At 40.2% G+C, this 17,280-nt stretch overlaps 1 protein-coding gene across 1 annotated transcript; it reads left to right on the forward strand.

The window, feature by feature from the left end:
• Positions 1-482: 482 nt before the first annotated feature.
• On the forward strand, positions 483-16,726 carry dipk1aa (divergent protein kinase domain 1Aa). Its single transcript, XM_044133041.1, has 6 exons — positions 483-905; positions 10,049-10,183; positions 10,860-10,967; positions 11,058-11,234; positions 11,325-11,456; positions 12,353-16,726. The coding sequence occupies exons 1-6, from the start codon at positions 852-854 to the stop codon at positions 13,031-13,033; spliced, it is 1,287 nt and encodes a 428-aa protein (XP_043988976.1). The 5' UTR covers positions 483-851; the 3' UTR covers positions 13,034-16,726.
• Positions 16,727-17,280: the final 554 nt, after the last annotated feature.

Consider the following 17,280-nt stretch of genomic DNA (forward strand, 5'->3'; position numbering starts at 1 on the left):
TATTTCTGCATTTATAAATGACAAAGTTCCTAACATAATATTTATCTTTGAAATTTAATATTTAGTTAGAAAGCTAAATATTTAGTTCCCAACTAAATGTTTGTGTCAGTCACAAATATTCAGCATGCTTGGAAAATATTTAGCAAGCAACCTAAATATTTAACTTCTAACTAAATATTTAATTAGAAAGCTAAATATTTAGTTTGCAAGCTACATATTCCCCTGATGAATTAAGTATATAGTTTGGAGCCCTGACATTTATAAATGTATGAATAAAATGGTGAAAATATGACTTTAAAAATTAACGTTTTTTCCCTTTATGACAGGCTAAATAAATCTTCTTTTTTTTCCTTTTTGCACAACAGCCAGGCTTTTATTATGAAATATTTAGCGGAAATAGTTTCCTTCGTGCTTGTGAACTTGATCTTGTAATACTTTAATAGTTTCGTAGAACTACCGCTGGATAATAATAATGTATGGTGAAGAGGTTATGGTCCAGCGGTGCCTTTTAATAACACATCACTGCCATGTTTTTCCTCAAAACTTACTAGATGTTTGATTGGGAAGGAAACAGGTTGCGCCTGCGCTCTGAGCCATACGTGTTTTTTTTTGTTTTTTTTCCAGCTTGAGATATGCTGGTTTTTCTTGAAAATCAGCAGCAGCTGCTTCAAAGGGCAGAGCGACGGGGACTGAGGAATATCGCCGTGATTCATCCGGACCAGATGAACCCGGCCCCGGCCGTCCCGTCTGGAATCAGACACTATGCTGTTATTTCCTCGTGCGTTTCTTGTTTGATGTAGAAAGCGCTCTGCTGGTCGCCTTCAGACGTACTGAGATGGTCTATTTCAGCGATGGCTAAGGGTCTTTTTCCACGAGCCTGGGTGAAAAAGTCTTTCTATTTCCAGGTAGGAACGCTGTTGTGAAAAATTGCTGCGAGGAAATGGATTGTAATAAAAAAGAAAAGGGAAAAAGAAGAAGTGATCGTGTTCTGCGTGTCGCTGTCACATCTGTGTGGTTGACAGCTGGCAGTCGGCGTTCTCCTCCTTAGATTCCCTGCGCCGCCAGGGAATTACCTGATGAATGTGAATGGCTTGTATACCTTATTACTGACAGCCTGGTTACCACAGGCCTACCAGGGAGAATGGAAATTAGCAATTGGCACCTTATTGTAAGAATAGGGTGCAGAGGAGACATCTGGGGGCTCTAAATAGTTACGAACACTATCTAGTAGCACAAATTTCACCCTTGCAAATGTACACTCCCGCAGCTTAAAAAAGAAGTTTGGATTTCTACTTCAAGATTGCACACAAAACACAAAGTTATATACATAAAAAAAAAAACACTGAAAAAGGCCCTAGAGGCCCAATAATCAAGGAGATCAGCTGGAGTTAGTAAATATTGATGACTAATGAGTTCAACTATAGATATTCGGGTCAGAAATTGACTTAAAATTAAAATTTAAATGAGTTACTTTTAAATAAGTTACTTTTAAATTTAAAATTTAAAAGTAACTTATTTGACAGGGACAGTGCATATTAATTAAAATTTCTGTAAATGTGCCAGAAATGGTCAAATGGCTATTTTTAACCCGAGAGATTTAAAAACAAGCATAAAAATAACCTTGTAATATAAAACAAGGTTAGAACGACTTAACTATACAGATTTCGTCAAACTCAATAAATACAATTCATACAAACAGTTAATATAAACAAAGAAAACTGAAATACAGTTGTTTAAGTCACTGAAACTATTTTAATGACTACAGCCCCACCACCCTCTCCAAAAAGCTTTTATCGATGCTGCCTTAGATGGCAAAGAGGAGACAGCAGCAAAAACAGCAAAGATCCTCCTGAGAAATAAAGAATAGAAATATGCCTTTGCTGTCCCAAAGTGGAGAAATTCAGGTTCAACAGAATCTAGTTAAGACAGGTGGGGACATGGATATTAACACAGTGGTTTGAAAGTAAGAATAAGGGGCTGCACAGTAAGGACAAATTTACAACATAAGACGGATAAAAATGTACATGTATTAAAAATAACATGCAGATAACTAACCATGCAAACAACAGGGATGTGCCAATAACAGCAGGAATGTTTATTAAAAATGGGAAAACTGGGGCGTGCTCCGGTGGCGTAGAGGCTAGCGTGCCTCACGTTTGGAGGCCTTCAGTCCTCGACGCGGCCGTCGCGGGTTCGATTCTCGGACCCGACGACATTTGCCGCATGTCTTCCCCCTTCTCCCCCCCCTGCCAGCCCACCATGATAAAAGGGACACTAGAGCCCACAAAAAGGACTCCCTGGTGGGGGGAAAAAAAAAAAGGGAAAACTGCAAATAACAGCTGCTGGTAGGAAGGATCTCCTGTAACGCTCCTTTGTGAGGTGGTCTATTTCAACCGATGGATAAGGGTCTTTTTCCACGAGCCTCCTTTAATAGATCTGTAGAAACTCTGACATCCCCAGTGGATCATTGACCTTCAATTCAGTTTTACTGCTATGATGCAGCAGCGTGTCGCTGAAGGAGCTCTAAAGGCCTCCAACAGCTTCATGCATCAAACCTGTTGTCTAACAGTGACGCTATTTCAGGCTTAGATTGATTCTTCTCACCAACCAAAACAGCAACTTTTTAACCAAACTTTATGCTTAAATCAAAATCTTAAATGGGCAGCATTATGTAAAATAGACTTTTTTTTTCTAGGTTTACATCATGTTACGAAGTTCTTCCCTCATCAACAACATACATGGAGTGCTGATTTGATTCTTTCATGCTTGTTTGAGAAACCCTTTAAAACAGCTGTATGGAAACCACACAGCTGTGCATTGCAGGTTCACACATGGTGGGAGTAATTGGTACAGTTGAGATCACTGTAAGTCTGCTTGCTTATCTTTTTTTTGTTGTTGTTGTTGGAAATAGTAAGTAAGAATTTTATTTGCTACACCCCCACTTCTATTTTATACATACATAGATTACTTTTTGTGTTTGTCTAATTTTGTGTTTAATGATGTTAAGGACAGTAAAAGCATGGAAAAGGCAAAAAATAAATAAATAAATAAATAAAATAAAAATGAAATGTCAAGGAAGTTACCGGTTCTGCAGGAAACATTGTTGAGGACTCCCACAAATTTAATTGCCAATTTTTTTCTGGAGTCCACACGGTGTTCTCGCACGCTGCTCACTGTTTGTGGCAGCTGTAGAGAAAACCATTGAGTACATCCATCCATCCATCCATCCATTATCTGAACACCCTTCTTCCCAAAGGGGTCGGGAGGGTTGCTGGTGCCTATCTCCAGCTGCGTCCCAGGCGAGAGGCGGGGTTCACCCTGGACAGGTCGCCAGTCTGTCGCAGGGCAACACAAAGACATACAAGACAAACAACACACTCACACCTAGGGAGAATTTAGAGAAACCAATCAACCTGACAGTCATGTTTTTGGACTGTGGGAGGAACCCGGAGAGAACCCACGCATGCACAGGGAGAACATGCAAACTCCATGCAGAAAGATCCCCGGCCGGGAATCGAACCCAGGACCTTCTTGCTGCAAGGCAACAGCTCTACCAACTGCGCCACTGTGCAGCCCCCATTGAGTACAGTTGAAGTGAATTTGACAGCATGCAAATTAACAGGGAAAATTGCCTGTGGTTGTACTGAGCAGAACTCTGATAGGCCGCCTTGTGTGATGTCTGCAGAAAGCTGCTCAAGGAGGCTTGTTTTTGGGACTGAACAATCTTGATTAAACAATGATGTACAGCAAAATAACAAATGCAAAAACTTTGCTACACAGGCTACAATCGCTATCAATGTGAGTTCTATGGGTTTTACCAGAAGCTTCAACTTTCATGCCGAGTTTCCCTTCTTGCATACCAGTAATGGATGTTAAATCCACCCAACAGTATCCTTCTAAGGCAGTAATAATCAGTAAACCTGCTGAACAAATGATTAACTTTGCAACATTTGATCCTGTGCTCACTGAGCAGATCTCTTAGCAACAGTTTGCACAAGGAGTTTGTTTTATTTATAAAATCATCTTTGTACACAGAAACAATGTCCAAAGGTCCCAGGGAGTTTGGGCTCATTGGTTCTGTGTGCTGTTGAGACATGATAACGTCTGTTACCGGTGTGCTTTGACGTGTTAAATGCTGTACAGAGGCTCCTATGAAGTCACTTAGTAGAGTCACAGTTAGATTGTTATCAGAGCAGCTTGATCCATGTTAGCTAGCTTGGTGGCATGTTGTCTGACTTGGCTTTGTGTGTGTGTGTGTTTATGTTTTCTTCCCGTCATGCATTTTAGTTTTTACAACACTCAAAACTTGCTGATGGATGTTAAGGGTACTGGCCAGAAAGCTCTAAATGGACCAGATCAAAGGTCATCTATTAGCTGCAACTTGACAGCGATACTTTGTACAGTTTACAATCCCATTTTGGCCATTAAATATGGCACAGTATCAGAGTTGTTGTTAGATAACGGTGGCTGCTTCATTGTCACAGGTGGTTGTATCCATCTTGAAGCCAGATACCGATCTGATAAATGATGGGTCGGCACGGTAACAGAGAGGCAGTGCTGGCAAGTGAGAAGGGTAGTACTCATTAGTGTCAGTGTTGGGTACTAGCATGTATGGGCTGACCACACACTGGATTTTCTTTTGTTTTCTCTGCTGTCCATTAGCACAAATAAGCTACCATTAGCCCTGATATGCTGGTGTTAGTCTTGGATAGGTTAGCAAGTAGCATGCTTAGGTTGCTCGTCTTCGACTTGCATTTTTTTTTTTCTTGAAATAAAGCTTTATCAAGGAAAACGGTTGGACTACAATATCTATAAGCGACATACATTAGATGTATTGACATGTCTAACAGAGTTTATCGTACACCAAGCACATAAATGCTGTGTTATACAGAGCTGAGGTTGGCTTCCGATTGATGCTTCAAATTTGGCAGGTAGCTAAATGCCGCTCAGTTAGCATTGCTTCACTTTCATTAATCAGATCAGTAGACTGGATATAACCTCCTCCGACAAGCTGGATCTGCAATAGTCTGAATTATGGCACTGATGCCATGCCATAATTAGGTAGCTGGATGGCTTATTTAATGAGTTTATAAGGAACAGTTTCTAATTTGAGATCCCTACTCAAGTTCTAAGAATCCTGCTGGGTCGTATGGCCAGTCGGCTCCAGGGAAAAGAGTAACCCAGGCTTTAGCCTATAGGCTGCAAAAACTACGAGTGGTCGATGCTTGACGAAGGTAAACTAAACGTTGCCAGGTGGCAAACCTAATTCATTCAGCCATGCATGATTTATTACACGCTGACCCCTGTCCTGGATCCTGAACTCGCTGGCTGTCGGTTGTTAATGAAGAGGAGACATTTGGACCTCAGGAATCTGCTGCTTGGGTTTCACTTCTTTAATTCAAAAGGTTTCACCACATTCATCACTCAACCAACTCAGAGTGTCGGGGTATGACTCTCTTGTTGCAGCATTTTTTCCTCCACTCTAACCCTTTTGTCTCGGTACATTATTTATTTATTTTTTTTAAGACTTTCTGCACAGACTAGAGTAATGCATGTCTAAGCAGTTCCATCTGACAATGAAGAGCACTGGTTGTGCTCCCTGTTCTTTCCTCAGGGTCCGTCTTTCTGTGTGCTCATCTCTTTGGGGCAGACATTGTTTGAAAGCTTAACAGTTCACCCGAGGGCAAATCTGTCTAGCTTTAAAACTTGGTTGTTGTTTTGGGGGGGGGTTTTAAGTGGGACTATAAGGATTAATTATGAGGAGTCAGTGTCTCATTGCAGTAGATGGCAGTCAGGATGATCTCTGTTCAGAGACGAGATGCTGGGATCATTTGAGTGCAAATTTCTGTCGTGTTAAGCCTCTTCCATCTTTCTCCATCTCAGAACGCTACAGGGCAACTGTTGGACAGAGAGACAGAGACGTTCTCGGTCAGCTCCACTCCTCAGTAATTCCTCAGTAAATATGTTTAGAATCACAACTAAACTAAACATGTAGTCAATAAAATCATGACAACATAAAAAATCCGTCTTGTGAAATTGAATGATTTAGTTTTTCTTTCTGTTTTTAAAACAGTTTCCAGTTTTTTTTTTTTCTTTTGGTTGTTTAAATGGAGTACCTTAGATTCACCTATAGCTGCAAGCTACTCCTGGCTGATGGTTTCCACTCTCCATATTAATAATATTAAGACATATCTGGTGTTTGGACTATTGAAATGGGGGGTCTTAAATATTTGCAGAGTTCAGTGCTTGTGATGCTCCAGAAGCACCACCAAGTGGATAATGATAGTCCTTAGAATATGTTGGGTAATTGTGCTAAATCTACAGCTGGAACAAAATAAGTATTTCTATCTGAAGAGCCTCATAAGGCATCTACAGACTCACTCCTTTTGTCTTCTGTTATAAAAAAAATTTTATGCTGCAGGATTAAGTGCTTTGACCCGAAAACCACAAAAACTTAGTTGACAATACAATGACTTCATTGATGAACGTTTCATCGTCTTGTTCAGAAAAGTTTGGGTTCTTGTCTGTTGGTTTTGGTGCTGTCTGTGCAAACTTTCCTCATTTTACTCCAACATCATGTCATCAATGCACTCAAGCATACATTCCATGTTTATACAGTCACAGGCGAAAGAAAGTGGCTCACCACTGTCAGTTGGGTCTGGGGTGGGGTTGGACTTTTTCTGGGTCACTGGCACATCCTAACTCTTCCTTCAGTCATTCTGTTGTAGATTTGCTGCTGTTTTTGGGATCATTTACATGCTGATGGCCCAGTTTAAGCCCAGCTTTAGCTGATGGACGGATAGCCTCACTTCTTGTATCTGGAAGAATTAAATACACAACACTGCTTTGGTCTCGTTAAGTTTGGTCCTTCATTCAGAGGCTTCTGATTCAAAACTTTCCAAACAGGTCGTGCTGCGATATTAAAACGCTCTGTGCAGTCGGCCCTTTCCAACAAGCTGTTTTTCCTCAGTCTTTTTCTAATTGGACTGACATGAACTTTGACGTTCTGATGTCTCTGAGTATTGCAATCGGAAACTGTAGTATTTTTGCACTTGTGAACAAATTTCTCGCTTTAGAATCATTCCGTTCAAATTGATTGGAAAATTCTCTTTTGTACTTGCCCGGTTGGTTGGCAGCATTTGCTTTTCTAGGATCTTTGCTCCTTGGTGGTGTTTCAACACTTACCTGTGGGCTCATCTGTGACCAGGAGAGATCCATTAACTGAAATGCAAAAGTGATAAGATGGTAAAATATACACATGACTCAATGATCGACCAGTCTACTGAAGATGTTCAGTATGTTTGTCATCCACGTTACCATGGCTGTGACAGTAAATACTGCTCTAAGAATGAAACACTGAAGTGGTCATTATATGGGGCTACATGTGTGGGAAAAGTTTGGTAGTTATACAATTTTACACGGTAGTTAATTTTGCATTGACTCATTACCCTTGGATGTTGTGTATTTACATTTGTTTATGATACTGTACTGGTATAGTGACCTCTACTCTGTAAAAACTAAACAAAAAAAAAACTTCATCTTTTGATTAGAGTTGCCATCTCATTCAATGTGGAAGATCCAAAATAAAGAAGTTATTTGTGGGGGGGATGAGGGGAAGTTACAGGTTCTCTAAAGATTTCAGATTTTTTTTCAAGTTGATCAGAGTTTAACCAGGAACTTAGAATTAGTAAGCCATTACTTCCTGTTTCTCTGGGTTAAAAACATGAATATGACCCATTTTTACCACCTTATCTTCTTTACAAACGGAAACATTTTGGACAAGATTGCAAAATTAAATTTTTTTTTTTTTTATAGCACACCAGTTCACAACATGTCTCAAGGCATTTTACAATATATATTTAAAAAAGAGGAAATTCAGTCCAATCCTACACAAATTTCATTACAAGCACGTACATTCCAGTTGCTCCACGTTATCATATTTATTTTTAAGATTGGTTAAAAGTTTTCTATCCAAGGAAACCCAGCAGGTCGCATCGACTCACAGAATTCACTAGTTCTGGATGAACACTTAGCGACTGCAGACAATCACTTATGATGTTGAGTTTACAGCAATCCCTGAAACAGATCATGGAGCCACAGTGGAGAGGACAAACTCCTCTTTAACAAGAAGAAACTGCCAACAGAACCAAAACCTATTGATCAAGGAGATATTTCTAATTCAAAGAACGGTTAAAGGGCATAGTAACTTCATCTAGCTGGTTTTAAAGGTACAATAAAACAGAGTTCTGTTAACCACAACAAAACCCCAGCCAATAGCTTTGTCTAGCAGTCAGTGACGTGCTGTGTTAGGAACATATGGACCAATCAGATCTTTGATGTTTGATGTAGCTGATTATTAAAAGCTTTTTATATGAAAAGGAGCCTTTTTAAACTTTATTCTGCATTTAATAGGGAGCCAAAGAAGGGAAATAAAAAATAGGTGAAATACGATGAACTGAAAGTTCAACAAGACTGGTGCGCTCTGGTCGGATGAAACAAAGATCAAGATTTTCAGCAGATTTTCTCACTTCTTGTGAATTGGTTGTGAAATCCAGGATGGAGAGGTGGAGACACAACCCACGCCTACTGTGGTGGTGTAGGCCTTAGTTCAAAAAGCCTTGGAGAATATTGTTGGCATCAAGAACATCACCTGGAGATTTTAGATAATTGAGTTTTTCTGCTGGGTACTGACAGACAAAATGGGGTAAATCAACACAGAATGAAATCTCAGATAGAAACAAGTTCATACTTCTTTATACCGCAGTTCACTGTCTCCAAAAACAGAGAATAGATTGCACACATTCAATAATTGTTGCACCTATAAAGTCCATCATAACAAACAGACCCCTGCCTGTTCTGTTTACATTCTACAGTAATCAGAGCAAATCCGAGATAAAAAAAAAGAAAGTGTAGCATCGGCCTCTGGTTCTGTGCAGCTGCAGACTGTGTTTTGTTAGAATGTGCTAGAACAAAATGGGAGACAAGCCATGCTGCCAAAATACACAACATAAGCCGTTCCTGCCATGCGATCAAAGGGAGAATTAAAACGACTTGATCCTCTCAGGAGTGGTTACAGGACTTGGGTTGAAAACCGGCGGCAGCTTTGTCTGATTACTTGTGTATTGTGTCTGATGCGAGCTGTTGACCTATTTTTGTTCTTTTCACTCTTCAGCTCTTACTTAAGCTTACTTATGATTTAATATTTTTAATAAATCAATACACTGTGCTCAGTCATCCAGTTTGGCAGATGACAGGCAATTCAGTTTTATGCTACATTTTAAAAATTAGACATTTTAAAACTCCCTGTACTTCCTCCGGAGCTTTCAGATTTAAAGGTTGGAAGTAACTTTTTAGAGTTACTTCTTGACATATTTCTACTGGCATAGAGTAAGAGGAGTACTCACTCATACAAATAACACATCAAGTAATCCTTAGGGATTTTATCTAGACGCCAAATCCAAACTGGTTCCCCCTGCTGGTTACATATAAGTATTGCAGTTTGTCTTTATAATGTAAAGAATTCTAAGCGTTCAGTTTCTGCTGCTGGGAGTGAACCTTCAGAGGTTAGCTGATCTGGCTTGCTGCTCCAGTCAGCAGCTTTAATGGAGGGTGAACTACTCCTTTGTGTTGTCAGCCATAGTTCTGTTTTTCTGCCCCACCTCGCCCTGACCTTTGTCACTATGAAATTTACTTTACTGGTTATAATAACATGAACAGTAGGATCTCTGTTGAGACGGACAGAGTAAAGACATGTGATAAATGCATCCTGTGACTCTGGCAGGAATTAATTTAGTTGAACCATCTGTAAACAAAAAAAGAAAAAAAGTCTCACTCAATGTAAAGTTTAGATACAGAAAAAAGGCATCTCCTGCAGAGAGAGGAAAGTCATGCTGCCTTAGTTAGTAACCCATGATGTGGTCAGGGTGGGTTGTGGGTCAATGTGAAATGTGACTGGATTTCTAGCTAAATTATATATATTATTTTTTAAACCAATTGATTATTGTCTGCTTTTAAGTGATAATTCCATGTCTCCGGTTCTTTTCTCCAGGCTCGGATCTCCTTCATGCGGGTGAAGTACCTGTTCCTCACCTGGCTCACCGTCCTGGTTGGCAGCTGGGTTCTCTATGTCCAGTACTCAGCTTACACAGAGCTGTGCAGAGGACATGAGTGCAAGAACGCCATCGTAAGTGAAACCCCTGAGAATAAAGCAGTGAAATGAAAATAACACACCAAAGTCACAATAATGGCTGTTGTAAGTACTTTTCAATGTCAGCTTTTAAATTTTGTTACGTAATAAAGGTTTTCTGCCTAAACAAACTGGTTAATCTTTATTTATTTTCCAGCAAATTCTGCTTCAATAAAGAAGCAGTGGCTGAAAAAATGACGCCTTTAGTGTTTCTATGTGAAGTAAATTCCATCCATCCATTTTCTTTACACCCTTGTCTCTAGTGGGACCTGGAGGGGTGTAAAGTAAATTATTAGAAGAATTCCAAGTCTGCAAATTAAGTTTAAGACAAAACCTAAACATGGCTTGTTTTGAAGGATTGTCAGAAAAATACTATTGTCTTTATCTCCTTGCTATGGAATTCAGCTTGATTCTCATCTCCCTTTTAGTGCTCTGTCTGGGATTTCTCCCACTGAGTTCAATTTCTCTGGGTTCATTTCATTCCAGTCAATCAGCAAACAGAAGGAGGAGTTGTGAACAAATGACATTGATTTTCTGTTTTAGAATTGTAGTCTGCCTATCTAGGGTTGCTTCCAGCAAGCAATCATTTTTCCATAGCTGAGAGTCCAGACCCTATGTTCGCAGCAAAGCGTTGAGTCAGAATCCTCTAAGATTCACCATTTTCTTTTCCAAGTGTGATAAATACAGGAGGGGAATCATCGATGGCTCCGCCTGCAGCAGTCTGTGTGAAAAAGAAACGCTCTACCTGGGCAGGTGTCTGTCTACGCTACCAAACAACCAGGTTGGAGATGCTATGATTTCTTCTTAAACTGCTATTCACTAACAGTTAGCATAGTAGCTGCTGTTTGGCTGACACTCTGCTTTTTTCCAGGTGTACACAGGAAGCTGGGGGGACCATGGCGGGATCATCCGCTGCAAACTCGGGGAGGTGGGTCACTACGAGCTGGGCGAGGAGCCGGAGCCACGAAAAGAAACCCCAGTGTTCGATAAGCCTAACAGAGGCACCTCTGTTGAGAAGTTCAAAGAGATGCTCTTCAACCATCTCAAGGTGGAGCAGCATCCACCTGAGTGATTCAAGTTTGCACACAACTAAAACCTCGATGGATGAAAACCTTACATGTCTTCCCTTCTCTACCAGTCCAAGCTTGGAGAGCATGCAGACCTTCCCAGTCTCGTCAGCCAGATCCTCTCTGTCGCCGACGGCAACAGAGATGGACGAGTGTCACTCCCAGAGGCTCGTTCAACGTGGGCCCTTCTGCAGATGGATGAGGTAGTTTAAATGTTGTAGCTTAAGGATGGACAGTGATTTTATGGTGGTCCTTTGATAAGATTAATCAGGTTTGTCTTCAATTTGAAACAAAGGGCCTCAGTGTTGCTATTTAATTCTGGTTGAATGGTTGAAAAATCTTTTTATCAGAAATGGTGGAACTCCTTTCATTTCTCAGAGTATCCCCACTTTCAGTCACAGTCTATAACTTGACAGTTATAGCCTTGACTTGTTGGGGTCATTGAGGATTCTTGATGTTTCTCTACTAAAGCTGCTGCAAAATTTGTGCTGCCGCATGTTTGCAGTGTCCAAACTCTCAACTGTGACCATGTTTCAACCATCTAGTTGTTGATTTGAGTTGAAGAAGGAGAATTTGGAAGTATTCCACCTCAGCCATTATTCTCTTTGGTTTGTGCAGTACAGCTGTACTTCTGGCAGAGAAAAAGATCCTCAGCTTGACTCTACCACCACCATGGTGGTAGGTTGCAAAATCCAAGCATTCCTATAGTCATTTTCTAAATATTTGTCTAGATCATATTGTTATGTTGCGGTTTCATCACTGTGGATGTTGATACTTGTGCCCAGCCTCTGGTTTATTGTCTGCTTGAATCTTGTTGTTTATTTAGAAAAACTTCAACTAATTTCCTTTCATCAGTTGTTGGCAGTTTGGGTCAGATTGTTGAACCTTTGACACAGTTGGCTGTTCCTACCAGACAATCATTTCACCACAAGTTAGTTTAGGAAAGCTTGCAATAAACTTTCCAAAGTTATGACCCCAAACCTTTAGAAGATTGATCGAATCCGCTTCAAAGCAAGAAAACGGTTAGTTTTTATTTATTGATGCTGAATGTTTTTTCTGTAGCCTTGCATTGACACAGATTTCTACTCTGTTCATCGAGGTTCTGCTGGGCCTGCTGCTCCAGGACCGCGGGCATACACCACGCCTTCTTGGCTACTGCGGAGATCTCTACATGACGGAGCGGATCCCCAACGGGCCCCTCTACGGGTTCTCATTGCCCTGGCCTCTTGTTTCCTGGGTGCCAGGAGGTTTGCAGCACACCATGGACCAGTGGTTCACCCCTTCCTGGCCTCGCAAAGCTAAAATCTCCATGGGCCTGCTGGAGCTCGTGGAGGACATTTTTCACGGTACCTACGGGAGCTTTCTGATCTGCGACCTCGCTGCCATGCACTTTGGTTACACCGACCGCCATGAGCTCCGGCTCACCAACACGCAAGTGTTGGTCCCTGAAGAGGAGTTCAGGCGCACCATGAGAGTCCTGAAGTGTGAGACAGACGCCGACTGCGTGTATGGAGCGGACTGCCAGACTTCATGCGACCCATCTGAGAAGCGGTGCAGGGAGGAGCCGGTTCAGCCCAACCTCGCAAAAGCGTGCGGCGTGTTGAAGGACTACATTCTGCGTGGGGTGCCTTCAGAAATGAGAGAGGAGCTGGAGAGGCAGCTGTATGCCTGCATGGCTCTCAGAGGCAACGCCGGTCAGATGAACATGGAACACTCGCTCATCCTCAACAACCTGAAAGCTCTGCTTTGGAAACGGATCTCGCACACCAAGGACTCATGATGTGGGGGTGATTGTCGTTTTGAAACCATGATCGTCAGGTCTCCAAGTGGAGCAGAGTGAAAGCAATGCTGTGATTTATGAGTAGAATATATAATGAAATCATATCTATCACCCTCTAACACTTGTGAATAGAGATGCACTGATGAGAACGTTGGGGCCAATTTCCAATCTTTGTTTTTTATAAAGCATTACCAATTTTCACACTGCGATTTCTCTTTTAAAACTAGTGTGAGACGATATTAAGACACAATTCCAAATATTTTTTTCAAGCCTGTTTGCTGTGAGCGGCCATATTTAAATAGAGCAGAGACAACAGCAAGCAGGTGTGTAGGAGCAGTAGCTGCAAAGCAAAATTTTATTACTGTTTTATAACCAAGGAAAAAAATGATTGCACATGTTCAGCTGGATTTAGCATTTTATTTACGATTAGCATAGTTAGCATTAAAAAAACAGTATTATTGGTGTGTAATCCCTTTAGACTCCTGTGATAATTTCAAATTCAGGATATTCCAAGGTGGAGGTTTAAATTTCAAACAATTAAAACAAAGCACTTTTACCATAATGTGTTCAGCCTTCCTATTGGGTTTTGCCCACCTCCTTTCAGGAGGAGCAAACAAACAAAGGTGCTCTAATTCATTTTCATTTTGTTTTGCAGAGTGGTATTTAAGTACGGCACATTAATTTAACTGTTTGAAACTATTTGAAACACCAAATTTACCGTAAATTAGTTAGCAAGTTTAATATCTTTTGTTTTTAAACTTTGGGACAGGTGTGTAAAATGTACTACCACTACAAAATAAAATCAAGTGATGCAGTTGGGGGGCGGGCCCTGGTGGTGTTGGGGCCCTAAGCAGCTGCTTACGGTAACTTGCATTTGACTGGGGCCGGCTAATTTCGGATTTTATTTTTAGTTTCTCACCAGTGATTAACTAAGACAAAAATCCCAATTTGCTCTACATCTCTACTTGCAAATGATAAATCCAGTTGTCCTTCCTCCTCTCTTAATATTCTAAAAGTTTGGGACCTAAAACCTGAACTCAGTGATTGTGTGTTCTCATCAGGCAAATTTGAAACAAGTCATAGAATCTTATGGTAATGTTTTGTGTTGTTCACCACAGTGGAATGTTATCTTTGAGATAATGACTTGACTAATTCACTCGTTCTGCCAAAACCATCCTACAGCGGATCTACATCAGCTTTACTTTGATGTGAAGAAGTATTAGAAAATCAGAGTGCACTTTTAAATAGGATGAGACAAATATTTGATCAAATCCACAGGGGACCACTGTTGGCACTTGCACTCCTTTATTTTTTTTGAACTGCACTTAGAAAACTAAACGAAACGAAATATAAACAAAACATGCACATCGAAAATCAAACTTAGGACTGTTTTATATTTCACTAAATGATAGAGTTAGTTTTTGAGGTTAGAAAAGAAGATTCTTTCCTACACGCTTAGAACTCACTATGACTTTAATAAACTCAGTGATAGAAAGATAAACTACAAAGAGGCAGCATGACACTGATGTAAACTATGGTACAGCTGCTTAGATGAACCTTCTATCAACAAGAGATCTTACTGTTCCTTTAAAGAAGCTTTGCTTTTAGTTTCTTATTATCACAACGAGATGTAATGTCATTGTCGAAGCTGTAATCTGAAAGTTGAGAGCTGGTCAAAGCTTTACGTTATTGTGCTGGATTTCCTGATTTTCAATAGGTTCTTTCTGGGCCCAGTGTACAAGGTAAATTTCAAACCCAGTTTGGGTGTGTGTTTGTGTCTTACAGATCCAGGCCATTTGACGTGGTCAAAGAATGTGCTGTCTGAAATATCTTGACAATTTCCTTTAATCAGGCGTGACAGTTTGGATCAGAGGAATGAGACTTTAATACTGTCGGGTGTTCGAACTGGAAAACATTTCAAAGACATTTCATAAATGGTTTGGTAATACATAAAGCCAGCTAACAATGGGGTTGAGGAATGGAGCTGACAGAAATCACGTCACTAATGGCCTCGTTTACTCAACTGTTAATCATCTGTTGACAAGCGTAGGCTCCATGTAAAACCAAAAAGGGAACTACAAGCTTCCTATTTTCAAATAAAACCCTGGAAACAAAGCATTACCATGGTGACTGCTAAATTAGAATGACCTACTGGCTCATTCTAGCAAATGTGGTTCAAAATAATTGTGTTCAAAATAATAAAATTGAGATGTTTTTTTTTTTTTTTTCTTTATTAAAAAAGGTAAATATATTTAAATGCATTAGAGAGGAAAAACATGCAAACTCCATGGAGAAAGACACTAGGCCGGGATTCAAACCCAGGACTATTTTTTTCTGCAAGGCAGCAGTGCTACCATCTTCTTTCCTCTGTAAAGCATTTGAGATCATTCTGGTAGATTAGCCTGTTATTTTCAGCAATTCCATCTCTGCCCTCCCTTCGATCAGCGTTTCAGTCAAAGAAGCTTCTTCTGGACAACGCCTGGAACAATATTCCTGTGCTTCATCCTTTAAATGAGGAACCAACTTACTTAAATAGAACCTCACTGATTGAATTTCACACTATTATTTTGAACACACCTCCTTTTAATTAATGGCTACGTTACCCTGAATCTGCAGGCTGTGCGTCGTGTCTGTCGGTTTTCCATTTCTCCACTTCATCTAGAGCCAAATCATTTTAGCACCTAGAAATATTTCTACTAAAAACTGATGAGTCGATCTGATGTTGCTATTTTGAACGTGATCTTAAGTGTTGACGAATGTTAACCGTCTGATGGGTAAGAAATGAAGATCAGACAAGCTTTGACTTGTCCAGGTTAGCGTTGTGTGAGATGGTAAAACAGGATAAACTGCACTCTAATCCAAACTGTGACTAAATGGAACTGCGTAAACCTTTGACCTCAGTGGCCAAATTCAACTGACAGGCCTTCCTTTCAGTCGAGTGTCTTTATGCTCTCGAGCACAGGAATGTTTTTCTCAAATGTCTGTTTTTAAACTGTAAGAAAATCCCTCCTGGCGCTGGATTTGTTGACATAGTTACAATTAATGGGTCAATCATGACTATGACACTGCTGCAGAACTTAGTGGTGAATGATCTTTCCTTTCATAAAGGATGTTTCTGAACGCTACAAAAACAGTCTTGGCGTTTGTTCTGCCCATGTCTTGAAAGAATTCTTTTATTATCAGACCAGAAGTAATGGAGGTTCAGATTTTCTCCATTGCTTTTGTCCGGATGAACTCTGAACTCTGACGGACATGGATCAGGACCCATCATGTCATGCTGTGTATCTGTGTTCATCACTCGCTGTACCGGGCATTTCTTACACAGCGAAAACCTTCACTTGTAAATTTTCCATGTTTGTATTTCTCACTTAAATGATCTGTAAAACGGTCTATTTTTGAATTCTGTGTTACACATGATGCTGAAGTTACTTTAAGAATGTTTACCGTCGACGGAAATGTGATCTTAGACATCCAATGCTGATTTTATTTTTTTTAAGGTTCCTTTTCATTGTAGTTGGATTCAAATATGACTTCAACCATTGAATTGAAGTGGTTGAAGTCATCAGGTTGCTTCAACCTTTTGACTTTGTGTAGAGCACATCAACATTGCAGTCAGTGCTGCCTTGAGTTGTGATGTTTACTATTTGAAGAAACCAGCATGATTTCTGCACAATTAAATGCCATACCACTTAGTGTCCTGAATGTAATGTGCCTTTGTTAGGATTTACTTGAGAGTTGGAGCTCCAGCACTTTAAAAGATGAGTTGTTAAAACAAGTTGATCTTTGTTTTAAGCAGAAATGACTCAAAAGAGAAAACCAGTAGAAAAATATTCAACTTTGAGTACAAACTGAAGCAGGAAACACTAAACCAGAAAGTGATGATCGTTACTGGTGTTGCATGTTCCCTTAAAGTCAAAGTTGGAACTGAAAATACCATCTTTACCATGTAATGGAACCAAGAACCAACCAACCAGTGGGATTCTTATTTTATATGCTCAACAAGCAGGCTGCTGTTAGCAGTTTAAAGCTGCACTGACTGCAGATTTCTGGCCGATCACTGATCTTTAAAAAACCTGACTTCCCAATTCCAATTTTTCTTCTTCAGACATTAATCGCAAAACAAAAGGTTCTGATTCACTTTCAAAACGCTTGAGGTCCAGAGTGAAGTTTCCAGTCAGTCATGAGTCAGGGAGCAAATCCGAATCTGCAGCAGTTGGTCTTCTGTTTTATTTAGTCCAAAAGTTTGA

Source organism: Gambusia affinis, linkage group LG12 (genome assembly GCF_019740435.1).
Source record: "Gambusia affinis linkage group LG12, SWU_Gaff_1.0, whole genome shotgun sequence".
In the NCBI taxonomy this organism is placed as follows: domain Eukaryota; kingdom Metazoa; phylum Chordata; class Actinopteri; order Cyprinodontiformes; family Poeciliidae; genus Gambusia; species Gambusia affinis.